At 36.9% G+C, this 26,467-nt stretch overlaps 1 protein-coding gene across 1 annotated transcript; it reads left to right on the top strand.

The window, feature by feature from the left end:
• Positions 1–4,806: 4,806 nt before the first annotated feature.
• MPP4 (MAGUK p55 scaffold protein 4) lies at positions 4,807–25,643 on the top strand (the record flags this gene model as incomplete). Its single annotated transcript, XM_084288953.1, has 21 exons — positions 4,807–4,864; positions 6,703–6,824; positions 7,769–7,846; positions 8,348–8,428; positions 8,969–9,100; positions 9,806–9,887; positions 10,776–10,861; positions 11,353–11,424; positions 11,881–12,077; positions 13,246–13,310; positions 14,082–14,099; positions 15,123–15,161; positions 16,133–16,153; positions 17,385–17,399; positions 18,544–18,585; positions 19,454–19,624; positions 20,646–20,726; positions 21,634–21,727; positions 22,540–22,648; positions 24,319–24,453; positions 25,294–25,643. The coding sequence occupies 21 exons, from the start codon at positions 4,807–4,809 to the stop codon at positions 25,483–25,485; spliced, it is 1,890 nt and encodes a 629-aa protein (XP_084145079.1). The 3' UTR covers positions 25,486–25,643.
• Between the last annotated feature and the right edge of the window lie 824 nt (positions 25,644–26,467).

The following is a 26,467-nucleotide window of genomic DNA, read 5'->3' as shown; positions in this document are numbered from 1 at the left end:
TTGCCTTATACACTTGAACTGATTTAATATCAACGTACTGATCTTGTCAGTTTTCTGTTTGGTAAAAGACTGGGTTGTTGGCAACGAGAAGCTGGAAGTAAAGCTGCCTCTCTCACATGACTGCAGTTTGTTGCACTCATGTATTCTCTGAATGTGCTTTTGCTTTAGGAGGCAATACTTTGGTGGTGTTACCCCCATGTAAACAAGATAATGGCTTCACCAGTGGAGCTATATGCTTTTGTTTTGGAGGGAGGCAGGATGATTCATATCGTCAGATACATCTAGAATCATATTGTCGGATATATCTGATTACAAAGAGTAATGGCATTTTTTGTGCCATCAGCAACCTTATGTATGTGGGTGTGATTATCTAAATCTCATAGAGTGACTTCTGAAAAAAATTCATGCTTGTGTCTGCTTTCTAACCTGGGTCACCTCAAACTTGCAGTAATGGTTTTTGGGTCAAAATAGGCATAAATGGTTTCAAAGAATGTGTCTCAGTCTTTGCTTAAAATAAGTGTATTATTCTACTCATGTCTTAGCTTGTTTTTTTTTTTTTAATTAAAAATTAAAAAGCTCTAATCTTGTATCAGTAAGACCTTCTAGACTGTGTGATATTAGTTTCAATGAATTTCATTTCTGCTGAAGGGAGTAGGCCCTGTAGCTGAAATTTGGGATAATTGATGTTTATAGGCATGGGGTAACATGATTCCTTTAGACTCTTCAAACCGTGGTGCACTCAGTATGGACAACCAGTTCTTTCCCTAATAACAGGTAAAGAGCTATGTCTTTTTTTTTTTTGATGAGCTTCTGTAACTGCATGCAGTATGTGTGAATGCTGTCTGGGAGATAGTCAGGTAAGCCTTTTAACAAGAAATTATATCTAATTTATTAGGATCCCTGGAATGAGAAGACCATGAGCTTTGGCCTTACAGTCTGTGTAGATATCTCAAGGAATGAAAGCACAAGTGGTAGTCTTAGCTAGTTTTCCCTATAAGCTAGCAATTTGGTAGGCCTTTTCCTAAGGAAGTTCAAATAAGCCAGACATTTTTCATTTTCTCTTCTGGTAATGACTTATTCATCGTCTGTTGCTCCTGACTGCTGCTTAAACCAGATTTCACAGTTGGAAGCTGCTTTCCTGTTATGTGAAAATATGAAACAGCTACTGCTTTATGAATGAGGTGAGATGCATTGTTAAAAACATGACAGATTTTGATGTTTAAGTGCTTATTCTGTCAATGTGAGCATAAACACTGTAGTGTAAAAAAAGGAAGGATTGCTAGCTTAGTTTGTTAACCCTAGCTGCTTTCTGATAGCTGTATCCAAGGCTTTCACCCAAAGGCAATCAGTCAACATTCAGTAGCTTTCTTAGTTTTCCTTGGAAATCTGAGGTCAACCTTGAAAACAGTGTGTCTAAAACTCCTAAACAAACAGAAATTAATCTCATTAAAAAAATTGAATAACTGCCAAGTAGAAGGTTGTAGGATATTTTTTTCTTTGACAGGTACAAGATAACTTTTCTTTGGTTTAGTTCTTTCCCATTTTGACTCATTGTGCTGTGCAAGATCTATTCAAGGTAAGAAGAAATCATAAACATGATCTGGCTTGTAAGACTAAATGGTAACTTAAGGTATTCTGTAGACTGGAGGGTTCTTTCTGCAAAACTTCTCTTTTTGCAAGAGAATACATCATTGGTGACTGTCAATATGGTGACATGCTTATTTGGTAAGCAACACTAGTTGAACAAAGCAGGTCTATATTCACACTAATTATCACCAATAAAAATACTCAGTTTTCAGTGTTAATCAGGAATCTTAAATTTAGTTGACATTTTTTGCTCGTCTGTTCTGGTGTTAAACTCTGTCTTTTGACTAGTTCTATCAATAAGCTTTCAGAGATCTCTTGGCTTTTGTGTCTTTCCCTATATATTTGCAGCTCCCCCTCTGGTGATCTGTGAAGGTGTGGTGATCTTTGATTTTGTGAGAAGAGTGTATGTATGTCTGACTTTTAAATCTGGGATTTCAATATGCAAAATAAAACATAGATCAGAACTATCTCTCTATAGCATGTCTGAAATGTTTGGACATGCTCTTTTTTTGGTCTTCAAACATCCTTTATCACAAAACTAATCAGGATTTTGAATTAGGAGTATGCTGTTGGGTGTCTATTGGACTTGATAAAGAAAAGCAAGCAGCCATTGTACAGGTAACTAACGAATGTTAGAAATGTCTATCTTTATGTTTTTTCAGATTTAAGTAACTAGTTATAAAAGCAAGAGATGCTTTGGAATGAGTAGTAATAATAGGAAATGAGGCTTCTGAAATGCAGTTTACAGGATAAGCTGTCAGAAGAAGCTTCCTTTCAGGATGTAACTCACAGATTGGCTTTGTAAATACTTCTACAACTGGATCTGTAGCTGTGGACTCTTCCCTCCCAAAAACATGGGACAGAGCAACCAAGCTGAGGGTTATTTGTGTTTCCATATTACTGATATTCAGTAAAAAAAAAACAGGGTACAATGAATCCTTGAATGTATTTTACAATGCAGGGACTCCTCTTTTCTTGTCTAAACCATCCCACAGTAAAGTTTCTTCCCTACTCCTAATGTCTTCTGTAATTAAGAAACAGGTATTCATGGCTAGGTTTATATGGTCTGCTTAGCTGATCTGCCTAATGATGGATTTAACAAAGCTTAACAAAGGGGAAGGCAAACCCTTAAAGGAACAGAACTCAGACTATTGGGGGGGGGAAATAAATTAGAACACAGTTCCCAATGGATATGTGGTAGGAGGATTCAGTGTTACATTTGTAAAATATGAAAAAACAAATCTTTCTCAATGGAAAAATGATTATGCAGTGTAGCACTGGAATGTTGCATTGGATACTGGGGAAACTGGGGAAGGATCATACAATATTTTGTTGGTCTTTTGAAAGAAGATATAACTGTAAAAATCTTTGGTATTAGAATCTCAGTGAAATATATAATGGAGCATCCTATGGAGGTAGGTTGTAATGAATAACCAATACTCAGTAATAAAATGTTTGAACTGTTATCTTCTGATTTTCGTGGCAGGGGTATGTGTGTGTGTCTCCCTTCATGTCTTCTGCCTTTTGAAAGCAGTTTTGTGATTTAACAGGAGAGGGTAAACATGATCTAAAAATAAGTATTAAGAACTGCAGTAAAAGTGACAGTAATGCCTTCTGCTTTTATAAGCAGATCAAGATAAGGCATTTCCTGTTTGTACCTTTTGATATTTTCTTTCCACAGAACAATTTAGAGGGAAATGGCTGCCTTTATGGTTTACTAATCTGGGAGATAAGCTATCATATATTTAACAGATTTTGGTAAGGCATTATACTGTGCATAGTGTCACACTGCTGTTTGCTGTTGGCTGGGGTACTCAGTTAACTCATGTTACAGTTCAACTTGTACTCTGAATCTTCTCAAGTGACCAGTTCAAATATTTAGCCCTTCACAAGTAATCCTACAGTAATGGCGATCATGACAATATCTCCAAACTTGATTTGAATAATTTCAAGCGTGATTTGAAGTTGGGTCAACTAAGATGTAATGAAGATGATGAATTAATATAAATCTCTTGTATGTGGATTCTTGATGAATTGATGTAGAAATGTACCATATTTTACAATTCCAGAGAAATCAGTCAGGACAGGACTGTGTGAATGCCAGAAAATGTGTTACCTGGTTAATTTCCATATTTCATGCAACTTCAGAGAATTCTGAGAACTCTTCTTTTAACACAGTCTCTTACTGCTTTGTTAGAAACAAATTGGAGACCTTCTTCTACTTCTGGTCTAAGGAACCATTATGGTGTAGTGATAGGTTGTCACAGAAGTTCATGGGAGGGAAGGGAGCTGGAAGAAATCTTGCAAGTCTTACTTCTTACATGTGGAAATTAATTCATATACAAGCCACGCTGAATTTAACATGAGTTTCTGCGTTACTTCTTAAAAACAAAATTAAAAATCTTATGTTAAAATTTAAAGAAAAAAATAAAGTAGTTTATGCTGCTTTTTATAATGAAAGATAATATAGGAGTGGTATTAGATTAGCAAATAACTTCTTCTCTCTCTGAAAGTAGCAGGCAGCTATAAATGCCCAAGGCAGATGATGATACAATTGAGGTAAGGTGTGGATTTTCGGTTTTGGGTTTTTGTTTATTTTTCAATTCACTTTGAGGTAATAAAAAGGAAAATATGAAATCTTTGTGAAACAAATACTTCCAAAGACCTTAAATTTTAAGTTATTGAAACAGGGTTCCCTTCTTTACAAAACTGTACCTTTGCTCAATGAAAATTCCATAGAAACTCACAGAATCCTTACATTTTAATATTGTATCAATTAGAATAATTATAGTTGATTTTGTTTTGAATATGATTCTTTTCAAAGCTGTGTAAAGCATTTTGTATTGTGTATAGGGAAAAAAAGATAACTTTCCATGGTAGTGCACTTAAAGCTGGGGGACAAAAGATACACAGAACAGTTTAGCTTGCTGCATTAAGTAGTCTATAATAATGGCAATTCCAAGAAGTAAAACGGTAAGTTTGCAGTTGTCTTGTTTTGGTTGCTAGTGGGTAACTGAATTAACACTTGGGGCACATGCCTTTAGTTTGTGCTTGCAATCAATTGTGCCCTTGAAATAAGAATGGTTGTCCCCACTCTTCTACTTCCTTATCAATTTAAAATACCTGATGGTTTTCTGATATGAACATACTCTTTTCCATAGTTCAGCATCTATCTTTGTGAAACCTACTTGGTGTGAATGCTGCACTCTAAACAAGTGGATGGAATCTTCTGGAATGAAGAAGATGGAGGTGCCGGAAGTCTGCAGTCAAGATAATGGTACATACAACTCTTGCATCTCTTTTTCCAGGAGAAGGAAAACTGGCTAAAAGTTTTATTCTGTGTACATGTGACTCTCATGTGAGTCATGAGAGAGATGAACACATCTAGAAATTTTATTACCTAATAGTGGGAATGATTCTTAATCTGTAATGGTGGTAGGCAGTTAATTTATTAGTGTCAGAAAAGAATACCTGGCATTTGTTTCTGGCTTATGAAGTCAAGGGTCTCCGCAGCTGTATCAAGAGTTACTAATAACTGCAAGGGTTTTTTTTGCTGAAGGAAATGATTCTCTGTATTTCAAAGATTTGTGCTTCTGTATTGAATGCACTGGTCTATTTGACCACTTTGTATAGGGATAGCATTCTTGGAGATGTTTAGGTGGTGCAAGTTGTCAAATAGAGGTAACCAGTAATAAGGAAAAAGGTCTTAAAGTATTTCAACCAAAACTACCATTCTACTAGGCATTAGGAAATACCCATAGAAAGGAATCTTTTTAAAGTTAACTGTGTTGTGGGAGATATTTGCCTATGGAGCTAACAGTCAGGGTTCACAGAGTTCATGGATGTTAATCGTTATTTAAGTGTTTAGATGTCTGCTTTCCAGAAACAGATAATTGATAATGAGGTACTTTCCCAGGCTTCAGAGTTTGGATATTCAACAGTTCTGCCTAATGATAGAGGTAGAAGTCCTATCTGCAGAAACTTAGCAAGGAAGTACCTGTATACATTCTTGCATAATGGAGCTAGATTTGAAGACAGATCCAACGCAAGTGTTGGTAGCATCACACAGTCTAGAGTTGATAAAGGAAACAACTGTCAGTGGCTGTAAAAATTGTTCTCAGGAGAGAAATAAGTAGAAAAGAGCTGGTTTCTATGTTCAGGTTTGCTGTGGTGACTGGATAATGGCAGCTGATTATGCTATGTGCATCAGAGAGTACTTGGTTATTGTAAGTCTGTTGGATGAGCTGTAGTTTTAAGAAATATTTTTATTTTGATTAATTAAAACCAAGATGCTAGTAGCCTCTATTTCAACATCTTTCCTGTATTATAGCATGTTTTAACAAGCAATACTGTGTTTAATGTTACTTTTTTATTAAAAAAAAAAAAGTAAAGCTTCTAGTTAATCTTATTGCTGAGGTTAAAGTAAATTCCATGCACTCGCTAAAATGTGTTCTGTATCTAGACCTGATTTTGTATAAAATCTGATCTATTTGTCACCTCTTACCTTCAGTTCCTTGAGATTTTAGAAGAACGTTGTCTTCCCACCCTCCCCACTGTACCAGAATACTGTTCCTAACAGACCAAATACTACTTTTGAACAGTAAGAACAGCTCTTCCCGTTTCCTGGGAAGTGTTCTGAGTGTCTGACAGCAGTATATATTTAATGGGATGACATATTTTATTAGTGATGTCCTCTAGAATGTCTGTACTTCTCAAGCATGCAGGAAGATGTGGTCCCTGGCTTGAACAGTGGGCCATCTAAAAGAAAAGCCTATAAAATGAACAAGGCAATTTTTTATGCCTGCCTCTTTTCAGTAGGAGATCTGAGTTTGAACTCAGACTTCCGATATGTATGGGATTCCCCATGTGTTTTTTCTCACAGGTAACTTTAAAATTGTTGGTATTGACCTAACCCTAATGAATAACATAGTAAAAAAAAAATCTTATGCAACAGAGTTGATTGCAAGGAACAAGTAGAGCAAACAGAAAATCAGTATATATTTCTTGGAAGTATAAACAGAGGCAAGTTGCTTTTCGGAGGTCTGGGTCACTGGTTGGCTTTGCTTGATCTATTTGTACTGAAATGTGTTGCAATTTTCTGTTTCTTGGACTCAGGTTTGTCTCATATTCTGACCCTAGTGCTACAAGAACTGAATTTGCTCTGTAAAAGAGATGTCAATGGTGTTGGCGTGTTATATGACCTGCTCAGATCTCACTGGCTGCAAGCACTTTTAAAGGTAAAATAATATTCAGCTATGAAGGTGAAGGTTTCTTGGAAAGTGGTATCTAGGGAATAGCTATCTTATTTTGCCATGTCTGAACAATAATAATTTAATTACACTAACTGCTACCAATCCTAATCTTGGGACTAACAGCAGCAGTCAAGGTGAACAAAACCACTTTTGCTTTAAGGATAAAAAAAAAGTTTTCTCTTTTGTAGTGTCCTAGACACTAAAGTCATTACTTGACATGCCTGTACCAAGGCTGTGGGTGTGGAAACACAGGCTGAGCACAGCACTGTTCAGCTGTCTTTTTGTGCTCTTAAATCTCTGGCTTTGTATCCCATTTCTTGGCATGGATGTTTGAAATCATACAATTTGGTTTCAGCCACGCTGATCTCGTGTTCAGCTGAACATTGCACATTGTTACAGAGCAGAATTTTGGAGGGTGTTTCTGTCTGAAACAGCAGTATCTCTTTATAAGACAAATTCTATACAAATTCTGTTCTAACAAGGCTTTTAAAAATCCTTACATATTAAAGAAGAAAAAAATGCAATGGATAATAATGCTTGTATGGCAGTTCTAAATACTGCAATTTATTTTAAGTTAAATTTTACTTTGTTCATCAGGCCCCACAACTTGGGAAAGAAAGTAAGCCACAACTCAAAGAATTGATGCTGTCATGCCACTGTCCTGTGTAATCAGATTTTCTCATTGGAAAATTAAAAACTGCAGCATAACTGGCTAGCTGGATTATAATATGGAAAGACCATTAATTATAGAATCAATTCCAGATCCCTTAGACATTAAAGATTGAGATCACAAGCTCTGTGGCTCTAGTTGTGTTGAGAAACTCCTGGAAATGCAGTATTGTCCTTTGCATGTTGTGTAGATACCTATATAGTCAAGAGAACAGATCATGTCATCATTGCATTGTCTTGTCTATCACGGCATGCAACAGATTTACGAATGCCTCCAAAACTACCTTGGAAAAAGGCCCATGCCTGTCACACTGCAGGCGCGTGCGCTGAATCGTGAGGTAAGACTATGTACACAGTGTATTGTTTTACTTAGCTGCAAATAACCATGTTTAATATTTATTTTATCTCAGGTGTGAGTACACTATATAAACGGGAAAGATTCTCTCTTCATATGTTCAACAGTTGGTAACTGTCTTTAGAGGGATAAGAAATAAATACAGCTGTCATTGCTAGACTGCACGAGCCCTGACAAGTGTATTTTTGTATTTTTTCTAATTAATAATTAACTACTAAATTTCTGAATTACTGAGAGTTAATGACCAAGTGGAGAAACTGACACTAATGATGATATCAGTTAAAACATATAAAAAGCTAATTTAGAGCACATGGTACTGTGCCTGAACTAAACTATGCCTGCCTGAGTAATGTGCAACTATGGTAATATGGTCTGATTCTAGAGCATTGTATGTATCTGCTCTTTAGTCATATAATATGCAGATCTTAAAATACTTTATTGTCCTCCATAACCAGTCTCTGTGCTTATTCTCTTATGTTATCAGGTGGTAGAGTTGCTGCGTGAAGCCCCTCAGTCTGGAGAGATCAAAGAGCTAAGACGACTACTGCAAGCTCCACACTTAAGGGCAAGTGCTGCTTAAGAAAGAGTTGTCTCATAGAGGTATCTGGAATGGGAATGGAAACAGATGGACAGCTGCTCATGGAGACTGGCAAAGGACCCAGAAGAGGCTTAGTTTCCTAGTCATGAGCTAACCTAGTTGAGAATAAAGATGAGGACTGTATCTGAAGCACCAACTGCAGTGTGCTGCATTTTATTAGGGACTACATTTGAGAGAGATGTTTCTTACGAAGTTAAATTCTGAGCAGTTGATACAGACCTATAAAAGCAAAGTTTGTGGCATGTAACTTGTGTTCTTACCCTAGAGCTCCAAATAGAAATGTTTCATCTTTTGTAAGTTTTCTAGGGGAAGTAAAGAGAGGAACTGTTCTTAAAACTTTCTTTCACAGTTTAAATTTCCAAGTGGAAAGAAGAAGTTGTCAAGGTGCGAGAGGGACTTATGTCTACTTGAGAACTTAGTCTCGGATTTCTGTTTCCTGACCTATCACAGATAAAAACCTATTCTGTTGTCTGATCTTTGCTGATGTGTTTTTTTTTTTTGTAACAGGCCATGCTATCTGCTCATGATACTGTGGCCCAGAAAGATTTTGAACCAACGCTTCCACCATTGCCAGACAACATACCTGAAAATGAGGAAGCCATGAGGATTGTCTGCTTAGTGAAAAACAACCAACCTCTGGTAGGCAGTTTTCTGATGTCTGTCAAATTACTTTATCTTACTCAAGTATTGCATAATACTTCACATGCATATTGTTGTGTTGTTTTCTTTTTCCCTAGGAATGTCACAGAGATTGTGTGCATACTTGTCTAGTTGGTACAGAATCAGAGAATCACAAGAATTGTTGAGGTTGGAAAGTGCATTAGGAGACCATCTAACTCTTCCTGATTAATGCAGGCACAAGTAGAGCTTGTTGTTCTCAGAGCCTTGTCCAGTCAGGGTCTGAACATTTGGCAGATGTTTTTATCTTGGAAAATTCAAAATGTAAATAGGACCAAGAGCTATTCCTTTGGTCAAAATAGGAAAGAAGGAAAAAAAAGGAAAGGAGGAAGAACTCAGAAAGGTTCATTTGTGCTTATAGGCTGAAAACATTGTATAGTTTGACTAATCTTCTTTGGGAAAGGAGAGGTGTAATGTTTGAGATAAAGATGTCTCGGAGTAGGTCATCGAGGTTATTTTAGCATGATGGGACCAGAGGATGTTGAAGGACTTAGTACAATGCAATAGTACTACTACTGATATGTTCTTGCTAGATCTGTGTGTTGTGTTTAAAAGGTGCATCTTTCAATGCCTTTTTGTCATTGCAAAGGAGATAAGGCTTGTGATTTGAAAGGAAACTTGCAGATTCTTCAGTGATCAAACAGTGTTTTTTTCTTTGTTTGCCAGGGTGCCACCATTAAGCGCCATGAGATAACAGGTGACATAACAGTTGCCCGTGTGATCAATGGTGGGCTAGCAGACAGAAGTGGTATGTATAATTTGAAGCAAGATAATACAAAATGAAACTTGAAATAAGATTTTTTGAAATAAATAGCTTTGCTTCTACAATTTATCTTGTGTACACTGGACAGCACTGTAAACAGTGATATGTTGCAGTGAGTTTGATTCTGATTTCATTTTCATATGAACATGATGCATTTTGAGAGTTGAGGTACAAATACAGCTTTTCATTCTCCAGATGATGGCAGAAAGAATGCATAAATCTGTCATGAAATTGATTGTTAATAACCAGAACTGTGATGTAATATGAATACTGGCAGCTCATTCCCTAATGGAGAAATAAAATCACAGACTACAGATATATCCTTCCATAAGATAAAGGGCTCTGAGGAATATGTAGTAATACTTTACACTAGTCAGCTAAACATTTTGGTAGCATTAGTTGCTAAGCAAACTTAATGACATTTCCTTGGAAACATTACTACTTAGTCATCCTAGAATTGCATGTTTTCCATGTTCCTTTGGAAATGGAACTAAAATGTAAAATGTCGGAAACAAAACTGAATTACAATCATAATATTTCTGTTGGTATTGTCTGGCTTCTGTTTTCTTCTCTGCACGGAAATGGTAGGCAATAGTTGAGTGTGTTTCTAACTGGGTAAATATTTGAGTTGTTATAATTGACATTAATTATTCAGTAAAAGTAAACAATGTTGTGAAGACTTTATAAAAGATTTAAAGGGGTCCCAAGGCCCCCCTCTGCACCCAAGTGATAAGGAGTTTCCGAAGGTCTGTTTCCAAGTCTCATGATTTATTAGTGTAATGGGTTTAGATGGAAGATGTTCAGAAATTATTTTAGGAAATAAAGCTATATTAAAATGTTTCTGATGCTGCTTTCATCCTTTTTTCCCTGTAGGGTTGTTGTATGCTGGAGACAAACTAGTGGAAGTAAATGGAGTTCCTGTTGAAGGACTTGAGCCTGAGCAAGTTATTAATATTCTGGTATTGAATCTATTTTGAATTTTTTCTGCTTGGGGAGTAACCATACGCTGTTCTTCTTCTCTACCTGTCTGCGCCCTCCACCTCCCTTGCCTACTGTAAAATTTATAACAGAAAATTCAGATTGGTTCCTTGCTGTGGATGAAATTCACAGCTGCTCATGAAATCAGAATGTGTGCAAATTCAGGCTGAAAGAAACAACACATGTATGAAAAAAACACCACATGTATGAAACAACATAGAAAGAAACAACAGATGTAATAAAAAAAATTATTAAAAAAAATATTTTTAAGTTTCCTTCTCGATTCTACTTAAAAAAATAAATAAATAAAAATTGTGGTGTCATATTAACTCAGTCTGCCTGATTCCAGCTGCAATATAGATGTTGTTGTATAGTAACCTCAAAGCCATGCAGTGTTAAGTTTGTGCTGATGAAAATTGGTTATGTTGAATACCAGTCATACTATATTTTATACCTTTCTTTAATCATTTAGGCCTTGTCTCAGGGAACAATTATGTTCAAGTTGATTCCAGTTTCTGATCGTCCTGTCAGCAACCAAACAACAGTAAGATGCACTTTTTTTCAGGCCGTTAATGTAAGCAGTTGCAACAATAGGATCTGCATAGGGATGTGATGCCCTGGTATGTGAAGACACGATATTCCTTACAAGTTTGCCACAGTCCTTAAAGAGTTACTTGCCTTAGTGGCTGCCTCTCATCTGATGTTAATATGCTGCTCCTGAAGCAGTTAATATAGTAAGCTGAAATACAATTGTGTTAAAGGTAAAGACATTTTTGGAGCCATCTAGAGGGTAGAGGTGAATTTTCATGATTTACAATGCTTCTTTGTTAGCCCTCCTTTCCCCCAATGTTCTGTAGATAGGAATTAGTGCTTGATCTTTTTTTTTTTTTTTTTTTTGAAAATGTCTTCGTCATTAATTGACTTAAGTAGCAGTCATACCTGGCTTTGTGATTATAAAGCTCAGGTTGTATCTTGTTGTGTTTTTTTGTTTGTTTGCCAGCTATATGTGCGAGCAATGGCAGATTACTGTCCATTGCAAGATCCTGCCATACCGTGTGCTGATGCAGGTTTGCCTTTTAAGAAGGGTGAAATACTTCAGATTGTGGACCAGAATGATGCTCTCTGGTGGCAGGCCAGGAAAGTTTCAGATCTCAGTGCCTGTGCTGGACTTATACCTTCAAATCATCTTCTTAAAAGGTAAAGAAGCCTTAATTTTTCTGGTTTCCAGTCCAAAAATAATCCAGTTATTCAGCTTTTGCTACTAAAACTTTTACCAGTCATAGCAGTAGGATTTGGTGGTATGGCAAACATCCGTCTTTTTACTGGTCTCTTGCTCCTTCCTTAAGAGTACCTGTGTGAGAACATGCTTTTGAAAATACCTGTTCCATCTGAAATCCAAGTCTAAGAAGTCCACAGCAGTTGCATAGTCTTTTTGTTAGTTGCAAAGCTGTCTAATGGAGCATAGCATCTGAAAGTTGAATGGAAATTAAGGGCCCTGACTGTTTAGGACCATCATTAATGATTTAAAATAAAAAAGCTGTGGGGAGTAGTGTGGGATATTAAAAAACATGGTATAGGAGCATTGTTTTATCTTTAAAATTAAAAAAATGAAAAAATTGAGGCATGAGTAACTTCTTCAGCGTTGGTCGAAACTCATGACTAGATGAAAAGGAGGTTGGAGAGGGGTGAGGGAATGCTTGAGGAGAAACAATGATTCCTTGCCTGTTTTTTGCATAAATAATCCTATTGTTTGTTTCTGAAACCATCCACTGTAAACAGAAGTTAAACTGCTGTGGCACACTTGTTTGATTCTCTTACCATGTCCCATCTACATTACCCTCCGGAAAATACAAGACCATGCAAGGCCTTCTGATCACAGAATCACAGAATAGTTAAGGTTGGAAGGGACCTCCGGAGGTCATATTGTCCAACCCTCTTGTTCAAGCAGGGCCATTTGATAAACTTTGATTTATGCTACATATAAATGTCTGCAGTTTTTATAATGGAAGTTGAAATCACACCGGGCTGTGACTGAGACTGGAAGCAGAAGGCTCTTTTCTAATTTCTACAAGGCTGTAGAACAGTATGGCTAATGTGCCTGTCCTTACATGTTAATTGAAAATACTTTGGGGCTGCTGATTTGGAAATTGCCTTTAGATGGTTATGGTAGTGTGTCTGCTACTTTTGAGCACTGTGCAACGGGCTAAAACACTGTTAATATTTCTGTTCTTGGTGTCTTCTACTAGCTCTGTACTGATTGATATTATACGTAGTCAGTGAATCTGATTGGAGCATAATGCCATTATGGACAGATTATTTCCTTTTTTTTTTTTTTTTTAACTGTGCTAAATTTATTTCTTCACAGGAAGCAGCGAGAATTCTGGTGGTCTCAGCCTTTCCAGCCCCACCTCTGTCTCAAATCATCAATGTGTGAGTAAAAATGTATTGGAATGGTAGAGTAGGAAGAAGTCTTGTTTATGCTTCCCAGAATACTGAAATATAAGCTCATGCAAATTTGGTTTAATTAAAAGACGTTGTTTCTGGAGCCACTTCAGAAGGGTGTTTAAAGTATTCCCTTGAAAATACCTACTAAATGATAGATCACATGGAGGACTGTGATCTCCATGGAGATCTACATCTCCAGTGTACTTGGGATGTGTCTGAGAGAAGCAAAGAGTTAAGTTCCTTCTGAAATATGTAAGAGCTAGAGCTCTCTGTGCACACAGAATTGTGTGTGAGGAAGTCTGAAGTGACAAAGGTACTAGCCTAGTGACTTTCCAGAGACACATACAACAGTTTTGCACTGGAAAATGCTTTGCAGCATGTTTAAAATATTTCTTCGACATAACAGATTTGAAAGATAGAACTTTTTTTTTCCTCAGTGTAAGATAAGCTATACTACCTGTGGGTTTACTTGTGGTGATAATCCAGAAACATTTTCCTCTGCCAATTATAATTTAACTTTCTGTAAATGCTGACTTACTCCCCAACAAAGAATGTTCATCCTGTTTTTTCTCAGCACTTTTTCTACTAGTTCTTTATACTTGCATAGAATTATATTTTTTCCTGTTGTGATAACTCTCAGATTAAGTGTTTTTCATTGTGTAGGATTCTTATAACACTGATTGCTTTGTTAGAGCTCTCTTTCACAATAATTTTATTGCATTTTAACTGCTTCAATGGATATAATACACTGGACAGTAAGCACTGTGGAAGAAGGTATGAGATGGTGCCTGGGCTACACTGCATGTCCGTACTTAGAATCAACATAGCTATTTCTTTCTTAGCTTTTTAAAAAGTTGTCAGAAGCAAGGCAGTTTGAGTTTCTTTTGCATGCATTCGCTTAGTTCCTGTTTTGTGTGTAAGACTTGTTTGCTCGAAATAGAAGAAGCCTACATTTTCTAATGGTGGAAAATTAAGCTATGCATTGTCTGGTAGGTAACTGAGATTTTGGATGGGGTGCTTTAAGGAAAGAAGAACTGCTTTCCCCACTCTCACCCATCTTCAGCAGCTCACCTGAGCAACTCCAAGAGAGTATTTCTTTAAAGGATACCTTTGGGCAAATGCTTAGGATGGAGGCAGTAGTTTATTGGGACTGGAGGAATATGGTTGACAGATGCCCTGCAACTGGAAAATAGCTGCTGCTGGGTCTGTCTGCAGGGGCATACAAGAAAAGAACACCCAAACAGTACAGTATTGTGAGCCCATTGCCCAAACCCTGACATGAGATTTCAGGGACATGAATTGATGCAGTCTGGGCATGGAGAGGGAGCTGAATCGATATTTTCTTTCTTTTTCCATGTGAAAATAACTAAAGATCAACCAAACAAAACCATTTTCTTGAGTAAAACGTACTAGAAAAGTGTGCACGCAGGCTATAAGAGAGAATAGAGCGAGTGGAAATTGTTCTGTCATGGTAATATTTAATAAATAGATTTCTGTAGGGTGAAGAGAGCAACAGACATGTTAAACATCTTACTACTGCAAAAACAATTCAAATTAAACATTCACTTCTTGGTCATAAATGCTTCAAAGCACTGGTTTAAGAGCAGTCTTTTGCTCGCTAAAGGTGATGATGTTGGATTTGCAGTGCTTGAAGTCCATCAAGATGTCTAAAACTGATCTGAGCTTCGTATCTTCCTGATGTCTGAGTTCAGTCTTGTAAGATCTGTAAGAATTTTGTTTCCTCCACATTTTTTTCTGATTCGCATAACTTTTTTTTCTTCTTGTGTTGATCTGCAGAAGATGACATGCAGATTGATGAGAAGTGTGTGGAAACAGGTAACTGAATTCACTTGAGATGATTCTGTTTACTTCAAAGTAGTAGCTAGTCAAAGTGTGGTTTTGTTTCCCAGGTAAAGAGAATCATTCTTAAAGTGAACTTAGTTGTAGAATTTATTTTATTTTTTACTTCGGAAACATGATAGTGTATTAAAATGAGCTTTCTGCACTTCTGGCATACTGTGAATGATCGTTTACAGTGAGGTGTTGTGCTGAAATGAGGGACCACTCAAAAAAACATATTTGAGGTCCAGCTTGTTTGATTCAGGTTTGGGCTGTGTAATGTTAACATAATTTTTGTCTGTTCTAGATTTCATGCTAGATATTATTGTAATCTTTGAGTACCCACACAATTGATTGTACAGTGTGTGATCTGAGGTAAATACAGTTTTAGGAACCGAGCAAGAATAGTTATTTAGGGAGCAAGTACTATTTACATAAAGTGGCACAGCTCATATAGCATGTCTTGAACATGGTGGCCTCAGTTCCCTCACATCCTTAACTGGAGGGTAAGGATGCGGTCACTGTCACATCGTTAACTGTAGGCTCAGATGAGCCTGAGTCCCCTTTGGTGTTGTGCAGGGGATATGAAAATGCCTGCCTCACATGGAAGTAGGTACCGTGGATTTGCAGTCACACGCACAAAAAAAAAACAACACAATGCAGACTCTGTATGAAGAGTCCTCCAATTCCTACACCCATCCACTTACTGTGTGTTATGCTATTGGAGAACAAATGTTTTCGGTTTCTAAACAGATTTCCAGAAGACAGACTGGAGAGAGACCAGACAGTTAATTCAGGAATGGCAAGTTGCACTTTAGCCACCTCAGTGTAGAAGGAAGTGAGGAAAACTGTGTTTGAGACAGACTGATAGGAGTCTGAAAAATTAATTTCTGATTATGAAGATCTATAGGAGGAAAATACTTATTTAATTATTTTTTAATATCTTTGCTCTCTGGATTTCTAAAAAGATGAAGAAACATTTGAGTCTGGTAAGTTCCTCTGACCTAACAAAATTCCCGGCTATTGTTTTGCTGTGAGAAGTGTGTCCACAGAAATGCAAGCGGATTAAAATTAACAGCAACAACAAAAAACAGATGGCAAAAACAAGAATACTATTCTAGTTCTAAAAGCCATTTTGGCTTGAAAGGCCATTCTGTAAAATCCTGTTGGCTTAAGTCTTTTCTTCCTCTCAGATTACCTTAGCAGTAAAGTTTTTATTCTGTTATTCTACAGAGGCAATGCAATTGTGTTTCTTATGCATCAGTAACAGATACATATATCAAATCTTAATTAGTTATACCTGTGCAAGCTGTGACAGCAGGGGCTGCATTGATGTCAGAAAGGATAATGGGATTTACTGAGTGTGACAGAAGGCCTGACTCCACGGTGTCTGTAGGAGCTGTTGATGTGGTAGAGAAGAAAGCTGTTCTGAATTGTTTCTTGCATACCAAACATGCACACAATCAACAAAATGCTTTTATGAAATTAATGCTTTATGCATAAGATAAGACAGTCAATCTGTGGTGTTTTTTAATGAAGCTGGTCCTTGTAGGGAAAAGCTACATACTGCATATTCAGAGATCTGCAAAACTTAAATGTTCTGAAATAAATCAGTTTTCCACTAAAATAAATCTGCTACTGCTAAACTTCTTGTTTGAGATATTTGGCAATCTTGTGGACAAAATGTGATTCCACCTTACTTTTCCTGCTACTAATCTCCATTTGACTTGCCAGGAGGATTTTCTCCTATCACAGATGGCTTTCTTCCACCTCTTAAGCAGTGCCCAAAGCTTTTAACACAGAACCAGCAGGTCTACAAGACCTTTTTTTTTTTTCCAACTAGGACATTAGTGATAATTGCATTTGAGGATTACACTTGCAAATCCTATTCAGTACTCACTGCTGAGTCAGCTCTCTGCTGTGTGTAGACAGAGGAATAAAATCAAGTATTTTCTATCCTTCATTTTACTTTAACAAGTAGCTGGACACCTTTGTGAGATATTTTGCAAGTACGATTACTGAAGTAGGTGCTGTAGCTGAATGTCTTTTGGGAACTGAATATTCATGCTTCATTGGGTGCTTTTTGGATTTAAAGTCTGCAATACCCTTTCTCCAAAGTTCCAAAAGCTTTGGGTCATGCTGGTTAGTTTCTTTCATCTTAATTTTGAGGAAACAGTCTTTACTAATTGTTCTATATCTGTCTTTTGTTTGAACGCTCAGAGGAGCTTAAAGAAGGTAACACTAACTTTTCTTTCCTCCCTATTTCCTGTAAGGAGTAGGCTTTTAGAATTTAACAGAGCTTATTGCATTACCAGGAACTACACTCCACTTAGGATAGCTGATACCTGATTTGCTTGTTCACTGTAGGACTCCATGCTGCACTCCATACCATAGAACAGAGGGTAGATAAAGTAGAAGTCCTTAAAAAAAGATGTGAATAATAGCTCAAAATAAATGAAGATTAAAAAAAAAAAAAAAGGCCTATGCTTATGTCTTCTGTATCTCATTCTTGATTTAGCAAGGCCTAAATAAAGGCAATACACAGCTTGGATAACTAAATGCACAATTAGGGAAAATTAAGAGTCCTTTTTGAAGAGAAATGTGAACACCATCACCATTTTTAAGTGCCTTCAAATCACATTAATAAAATTGCTTTTAAACTGTTAGAGCATTGATCTACTGGGAAATTCATATTTTTGAGCTTTGTAGAAGAAATTTCACTTTAAAGTGCATGTAGAGATAAATCTCACCAAAAAAGACTCACCAAATTGCTTACATTATTACAAGAAACATCGTGAGAATGGGGGCAAAAGAAATTGGAGGAAACAGATTTTTCTGTGATATTGAGGTACAGATAAAGATGATTAAAAAAATAGTTTTCATTCTACCTGAATGATCTAAGCAGATGTGTATTGCATTTTCCAAATATGCTATTGGGCAGAGAAATTGACTTGTGTATTTATTTTTTATTTCTTGTTTTAAGCTGTTAAATTATTGGTTATTTTAACATTATAACTAAAGAATTCTTCTAAGCCAGGTTTAATCTGTGAAGCTTAAATTACGCAGAGTTCTTGTTGTACTTGAAGTATTTAGAAACATTGTCTGGTATCTAAATATCTTAGAACAAAATAAAACATCAAGTTCCACATCTAACTTAGAAACAATATGAATTTGTAAGCTAACTTTCTCTCTTATAGAAATATTGGTCACATTTGAATATTTCATATTATGGAGTATTCTGCTTTTAAAATCAGATTAATCATAGTACTAGTTTGTTTATTGCAACACTTTTCATGTGGGATCAGAAATAATTGCTAGCCATTTAGCTCTTAAACTTTCAGTCTTCTTTTTCTTTCATGAGAATTTTTTCTTATTGTAGAAGAGGAAGAATTTGGTGAATTTGGTCAACGAGTCTTTATTGGTATGCAGTGACTGAAGATAAGTAAGGTGTTTGGGGCTTGATTTAGATTAAATGTCTGTGTGAAGCTTCAGTCAAATTTCTTCAAGTTTCTTCACTTCACCTAAAGACTTACTGAATTGAATTCTACTTGCTCTCTTTTCCAGACCTCAGGAAGTCATTTCCCTTATACTAGTACTTGTTTTCTCCATTTTAGCTTTTCCACATTAGATTTCTACTGAGACCTGGCCATCACCATTTTATTTGACTGGCTGCTAGACTTGGCTTATTTCAAGATTCTCTATATTAGAGCATAATGTTCTGTTGTCTGTCATAAATCAAGAATAATTGAGTGCTTTCATTAGAAAAGTAGACCTAAAAGTGAGGCTTTCAGAATTGGATGGTAAGATGAAGCAACAAACTTGTCCTTGTTACTAAACCATAGTAATCTGTAAAATACTGAGATTCATTCTGTAGGCTAGAACAAATATTCCAGATCTTTTTAGCAGAGTGTTACAGCTACACCTTCAAATAAAAACCAAACACCGCCACCAAAAAAAAATGCACAATTAGTCTGTTCCTAGCGATGCTTTATATGGCTATAAACTTCTCATTGGGCTTGTTTTGGGTGTCTTTTTGGGGTCTTTAATTCTGGGCTAATTTTCGGGTAGCTTTCAATGAGACTTGACCTCATTTCTAGCTGTCTTCTAATGCTCAGAGTATGCTCAGTGTATCAAGTTGATACACTAAGCACAGCAGTCAAACGAATGTTTAAGAAAACACCTCAAAAATGCATCATATGTTTAGCTTAGAAGAAGACATTCTAGGTTACAGAACTAGCTGCTTGCATTTCAGTTGTGGTTTTGGGTGCTGATATCTTTGTTCCTTACAGCTGGATTCCGCAGAAGTATGCGCCTGTGTCGCAGGAAATCCTGGAACAACCAGCAGTCGTGCTATGCTCGGTGCCCCAGCAGCTGTTACAGCGCTCTTGCAGCTCCTTATGAGGAGGTGGTTAGGTACCAGCGGCATCCAGCAGACCGGAACAGGCTAATTGTACTAGTGGGTAAGCTGTAATTACTTTCTGATGCTAATTTCACAGCCTGTAATGGAGGCGAGGAAACTGTCCTGGTCAGAATCCATTGAGATTTCCTGCTCCTGATTGCAACAGGTAGTGGCTACTGTGTAGGTAGCTCTGAAAGCAACATTTCAAAATGATTGTTTGAAACTTGACCTCACTGTTGATTTTAAAGTCTAACGTATGCATCATGTTTCCTTGAGACAGTGAATGTTTTTTCTTTTTTTTTTTTTAAATAGAAGTATTCAGTAGTAGTCATGCAGTCATGCATTTTTGTTAAAAATGCATTTTATTAGAGAAGTGATTTAGTCTTATTATTCAGTTGGTACTGATACAAAAAAGCAATGAGAAAACGTGTAATTCACTAGGAAAACATGGAGGCATTTCCACAACCAGAATTAAAAATACATGGATATGGCAGTACAAAGAAGAATGTTTGAAAAGTCTTGACTGGAAAAATCTCAGTCGTGGGTGAAAGGGAAAGCTAGAAAACAATGCCTTTAATAATGTTTGCTATAGTAAACGTTATATTAAACAGGCTGCAGTCTCTTAAGTAGTCTTTAATCTTAGTGACTGAAAGGAATCTGTTTTTCTGCATTGTTCTGCGTTCCTAATGAAGCAGATTTAGTAAAGTTGCTTGTCCTTTAAGTCCAGAAGTTTTGATAATATTTTACTTTAAAATGGTATTGCTGAGTTGCCTCATGGGAGTGACTGTATTGCTGGGAAGTAATTTGTGCCATGATCCATCAAGATGGTTCAGTCGCTTCTGGTACATTTTTCAGGAACTTGAAATCCACAGGATTAAACTGTGGAGTGATTACTTGTGAAGAAATCCAGCAACAGAAGTAGCTATCTGATTTCTATTCTGGTGGTAGGTCATTGTTTACTAAAAACATGAGTTTATCATGTTGCCCATACAAGTGAATTGGTAAATGTGTTGGAAAATGAGAGTTGTGCATGCCAAAGGTGCCTCTGTCAGTAATATTAGGTATTTTTTTCAACTATTCAGGTCCTGCAGGAGTGGGTGTGAATGAGCTTCGGCGAAGGCTTATCTCAAGTAACCCACGAGAGTTTCAAAGTGCTGTACCTCGTATGTAGCATTCTTCCTCTTCTCCCCCACCCCCTTTCAAAAGTGGTGATTAGGAAATGTCAGGGCTATCTCTTGCTGTTACTCTTTGCTGCATGGTTGGTTTTTACTGCAAGTCAGAGTTGCTTGGTTTTATAAGGATTTAAGTAGTTTAAAATACTTTCTCTTCATTTTGCAAATCAGCCAAAGATACTTCCAAGTTTCAGCTCCTGAAACCATTGAACTTTACATAGCAGTAAAACTGTGTGGTTTTGTTTAATCATGACATTAGCTTTTCTAGATTAAGAAATCAGAATATTTCTTAGGCTGTGAACTATGTAAGTTCATAGTATTCAAGTGATTGGATATGAGAATGAAGGCATCTGAAGTTGGTGCTTAATAGGCTTTGCAGCTTTCCTTATTAGTATTCTGGTCTTGAATGAGACTTACACAGCTTAATTTCTGATATAATCATAGAAACAGTCTCTACTTGTGGTTATTTTGTTCTTCATTTGGAAAACCAATCATGCAATATATGAATCTGAATCTCGTGGAAAATTTAGGAACTCTATTATGCTTAGGATCTGAAAAACAAGTGAACTGTAAATGTGGGAAGGCTTGCAGAATGTTTCAGAATGAACTTGAGTTAACTTTACCTCAGGAGGAAAAGCAGTTGTGCATACCAGTTCAAAAGCAGTTCTTGGTTTGAGTCGCTGATACTCAGATTAAACCACTCTCCTCCCATTCAAGCACTTTCTACTGGGCAGCCAGTAGTAAGACAATGCTTTTACTCTGGACTAAAACATGAAAAAAACTAATTTTATTACTTGTGTAAATATTGTTATGTGTCTTCAAGAAGGCTGTCACATTTTCACTTACAATATTACAAGAACTTACTTGCAATTGATTTCCATCCCATCTCTACTTCCAGATACTACTCGTGTTCAGAAGAGTTATGAAATGAATGGTCGTGAATATCACTATGTATCAAAAGAAACTTTTGAAAACATGGTGTACAGCCACAGGTAACGAAGATAAATTACACTCTTGTTATTTAAACTACAACAAATCCAAGGAAAGATGGTTTTGTACTTAGGGCTTGGGTATGGGCTCCTCTGTATGGGCTTGCTGTATCTTTGGTGCAAATTTGGGTCAAATTACTTGAGCCTGTTGTCTCAAAAACTCTTCATGCAGTTGCAAATCAGCTCCTCTGTAATAAATCTTGGAGTCCTTCTTAAAGTGTGATTCCATTTCCAAGCTCATATGTCATTTGTAAGTTAGGAGTCGAGCCCTTCTGAAAACTGGGCTGCTTTCTAAAACCAAAGGTGTGTTCCTTACATACATTTCCACTGCAGAACCTTTGCAGTTACAACATCACATAAGCACCTGAACTGTAAGGGCCAAACTTTTAGAACTGTCTGCTCTGTTGTATGCTTCAATGGTCTCTATACTAAAACAGACCAACTTAGCACCAGAAGCTACAGTGCTTTAGCTGTGCAAAGTGCTTTGAGATCTTCCCATTTATGAAGTTATTAGTACTATACCCATTGTAAAACCTTCTATACGAGAATCACAACCTCTGAACACATCATTTATAATAGCAAAATAAGTAGAAAAATGCGTGCTTTGAGATGTTCAGATTAGTTGTAATAGTCCTGATTTTGTGCCCAGTGTAGCAAGCAAGAGAAAGGGTAGAGGTTGTTCAGCAATGTTCCTTACATTTTATCATGATTTATTCTTGATCAGTGGATTAGATCTGAACGTTTTAACCTTTAAATAGAACCTTCTTGAGACTCGAGCACTCTTTCATTTTCCTTCTTCCTTGCCACTGTTGCAGGATGCTGGAATATGGAGAATACAAAGGCTACCTGTATGGTACAAGTGTTGATGCAGTGCGAACAGTCCTTGATGAAGGGAAGATCTGTGTAATAGATTTAGAACCACAGGTGAGTTGTAAGGGGGCAGGGAATCTACAACTGGTATCTCCTGGAAGGAAAAAATAATTTTATATACACTCTTGAGCTACTGGAACACTGTTAGATGCTTTGTCTTGTATTTCATGTTAGTTTATGGTGCTTATTAATAGTAGATCATTCTTTGCATGGATCTTAGTGGTGGGGAAAAATACTACAGTGACAGGTACATACAGATCTGCCTAATTCTATTGTTTATTTGTTTCCAAGTCAACAGCTGCATTATCATTTGGAGTGATGCAGAAAAGTTTTCATACTTGCTTACAGCAAGGCTTATTCATTCATGTGGAAGCTCTTGCATTGTATTTCCTGTTTCTCCAAGGCCTGTTAGTTAAGAGCTTTGTCCTTCCATTAGCAATCTCCAAACACCTGTTAGCAAAAGCAGCAACTTAATCATGCAAAAATAGGGAATTTTATCATGCATTTCTTTCTCTTTAGAAGTAACTTAACAGCTGTGAGTAAGCTGCTGGCCTGTGTAACCAAATAGCTCTACAAGAACTTCAAGGGAATGCTTGCTCTGTAGACTACAATTCATCTAAGGTCCCCAGTTTGCAGATGCTAGCTGTTTGAGAAGGGGCATAAGACTTGTAGGATTTTGCTGGACACAGCTTTAAACTTAACTGTTATTTTTATGTTTAGTACTTAGGAGCTGTTTAGGCTGCTGGGTTTGAGCATCACTTACAACTGAACGTAAAGAGATGACCACAACTCACTCATTCCTAGAAACTTCCCTCTACTTACACAGAGCTAGTCAGAGCCTTAGTTTAGCAGTAGTTTGTGTTATTCTAAATAAAAGTTAAGTTACATTACCTCTTGGGGGTGTTCAAAATCCAAATGGCTATAGGAGCAGATGAGGCCTCACTTCAGTCTTCATTTTGACTCTTAAACTGTCCATAGGTTTCTTCTGCTGCAGTTCCCATAAACAAGAGGGAGGAGAAGGGAGAGAAGTCATCTTGTTGCTTGAACGTATGTGCCACTATCAGTTTTTAGGGTATGACTTTGGGGCAATATTTAGTAAGGATATGGAGCAATGGCACATAACTGTTCTTTAGTAACTGCTGGGAGGTAGGAGTTGCCTACTTGTATTTTAAATCTGACAGGTTGGCCACCTTTGACAGGTTGGCCACAGGTTGGCTGCAATTGTTGCGATTTTTATTTTCTTCTATCTTTTTCTTTATTTCAGTTCCCTCCACTGCTTTGCAGTAGAGTAGTTTAAAAATGCTTTCTAGCATCAGGGAATGTTACACAGCACAGAGATTACCAAAAGCAGGATATTTTCTTTGATGGAGTAAAGGTGTACTTTTTGAAAGGTAGCTACCCGATATTTTAAAGGGAAAAAAAAAAACAACATTCATTTTTAATGTTGTTGATTTGTTAATGACAATGTCCAGACACTGACTGGCATTGAAAGCATCTCCTAATAAGGTTACCAAGCAGAATTAAACAACCAGTATGCTATACTTGCTTAATAATGTCTGCTCCGGGGATTATTAGTGAGGTCATTTTAAAGTAGGTGTTCATGGAAAAGATTACTGCTAGGTCTGGAGATAATAGTGCATTGTAAACAATTGGCTTTTTATGGGAATAAAGCTGGGATGAATACAGTTGAAATACTTTAACTTCTTTTTATTCATAATTTGCAGGGCATCCAGATAGCCCGGACTCATGAATTGAAGCCCTATATTATATTCATCAAGCCATCCAGCATAAGCTGCATGAGGCAAACTCGTAAAAATGCTAGGATCATTACAGATTATTATGTGAACATGAAATTCAAGGTGAGATTTAGAAATTGAAGAGACACAATTTACTACACTTCAGAACATAATGCATTTTACTATGTTACTAGGTAATAATTTTCTGTAAAAAGAAAAAAAAAAGTGTATTGAGGGTCATATCTAAGTTCTTTTTGTCCATTTATTTGTTTTTTCTCTAAATTTTCTTTTAAGTAGAGGGATTGTAATTTGTATGTAGGTTATTGAGGCATTTGCATCAAACGCCTTTAAACAAGGAGGCTATTTGGTGTATTTTTTTGTTTTAACTAACTGCCTTTTAACAAGAGTTGACTCAACACATTTACTGTTTGCATTGAATTGTGTAGATAGAATGTACTTCATTTCAGTGATTTAATCAAATTTTTTTCCATGTTTTAAATATTTAATGTATTGGTGTGTTATATATAGTAACACTGTGTAGTGTATTACAGTATTGGTACCAATTCCACAGTGAGTTCTTTAGATAAAACACAAATCCTGCTTGTAGGAAATATATAGCTTGTATTTACAATGCGTCTAGTGCATTTGTCACCACTGTTTCCATGAAAATAATCCAGTTTAGGATCTTAAAGTATTGGAGAAAGTGTATAACTGCAGATAAAAATAAATCATAATTAAAATGATGAAGAAACATGAAAGTTGGGGAAATAAAATGTTAGAACATGGTGCTTTTGGGAGCAAATGGAACATGCTGAAACACAAGATAGTTCATTGGGAAAGATATGGCAATTGACTGCGTTTCAGAGGCTTGGAGCCTCTTGTTTATGTGGCCCAAGTTCTGCAGATGCCATGCAAATATGTTTATATGATACTAGAGCTTTATGAATTTATTGTATGTCACAGGAAGAAGATTTACAGGAGATGGAGGATTCTGCTAAGAAAATGGAAGATCAGTTTGGTCAGTTTTTTGATCAAGTGATTGTGAATGACAATTTACAAGAAGCATCTGCGCAGCTGCTATCTGCAGTCCATCGTGCACAGGATGAGCCCCAGTGGGTCCCTGCAATGTGGATATGCTCAGATACTCAGCCATAATTCTGAGTGGCAGGCAGCTTCATAAAGATTACAGCTTATGTTTTACTTCACGAATAATCCTAATGTCAGGATTGTCAGAATTTATCTTTGTATGCAAGGGATTTGGAAGAGGATTAGGAAAGAAGCTGCTACAGGAGATATAATCATACTGTGTTATAGTTGCATCCATTTTTGTACAAAAAAGGAAATGTGAGCTTTCAATTACAAGAATAAAGGAAAATATATTTTGTTGCATGTATTCACATAATTTACTCATTCAAAAACTATACAGAAATCAAAAAAAATCACTTCCCTGCTTCTTTTTTATTAGGGTCACCCTGGTCCTCTGATACTTGTACATGCTGGAAATCTTACTTGGTCCAGAATATATTTTTTCTTAGCAGGATATATTTGAGCAAAGAGTATTATTTATAAAGGTATGTTTGCTGCTTGTCATGTTTACTTAAGACTGGAGCATCATGGTCTCAGCCACAAGAAAAATGGCTGTAGAAACCAGTTATCCTCACAGTACGTGTAGCATTTTTCTTCTATCCCATCAACTCAAGTGAGTAAAAACTGCCACAATATAGATTTGTTAAAGAAGGACACAGACTTTGAAGCCCCTTTTCATTTTTGCTTTAATCTAAAGCAGCACCATCTCTTCACCAAATGGTGCAGTGCTTATGACAAACACGTTTCTTACTCTCTTCATCTCGCATTACAGGTATATTGCCCTCTGAAGGGGCCCAGCTCAGGTTGGAGAAAATCTACAAGAGCAAGTTTCACAGGCTAGAGACAGTATTCATATAGCAAGCCTGCTCCAAACCACCTCTTGCAGCTAGCGGCATGTCTGCATGTTGTACAGTCAGACCTAGCAGTCCTTGTTTAGAAGCAAACGTGGAAAGAGCAGAGCAGAGCCCCCCGTCCCCGGGCTGTGGGGTGAGTACAGGCAGAGAGGGAAGGCCCGCTGCCGGCTGTGCCGCTCAGAAACGGAGAGGCAGCC

Source organism: Netta rufina (genome assembly GCF_964035555.1).
Source record: "Netta rufina genome assembly, chromosome: 6".
Lineage (NCBI taxonomy): Eukaryota > Metazoa > Chordata > Aves > Anseriformes > Anatidae > Netta > Netta rufina.
The sequence above is the reverse complement of the archived record's forward strand: the minus strand, read 5'-3'. Positions and strand labels throughout refer to the sequence as shown.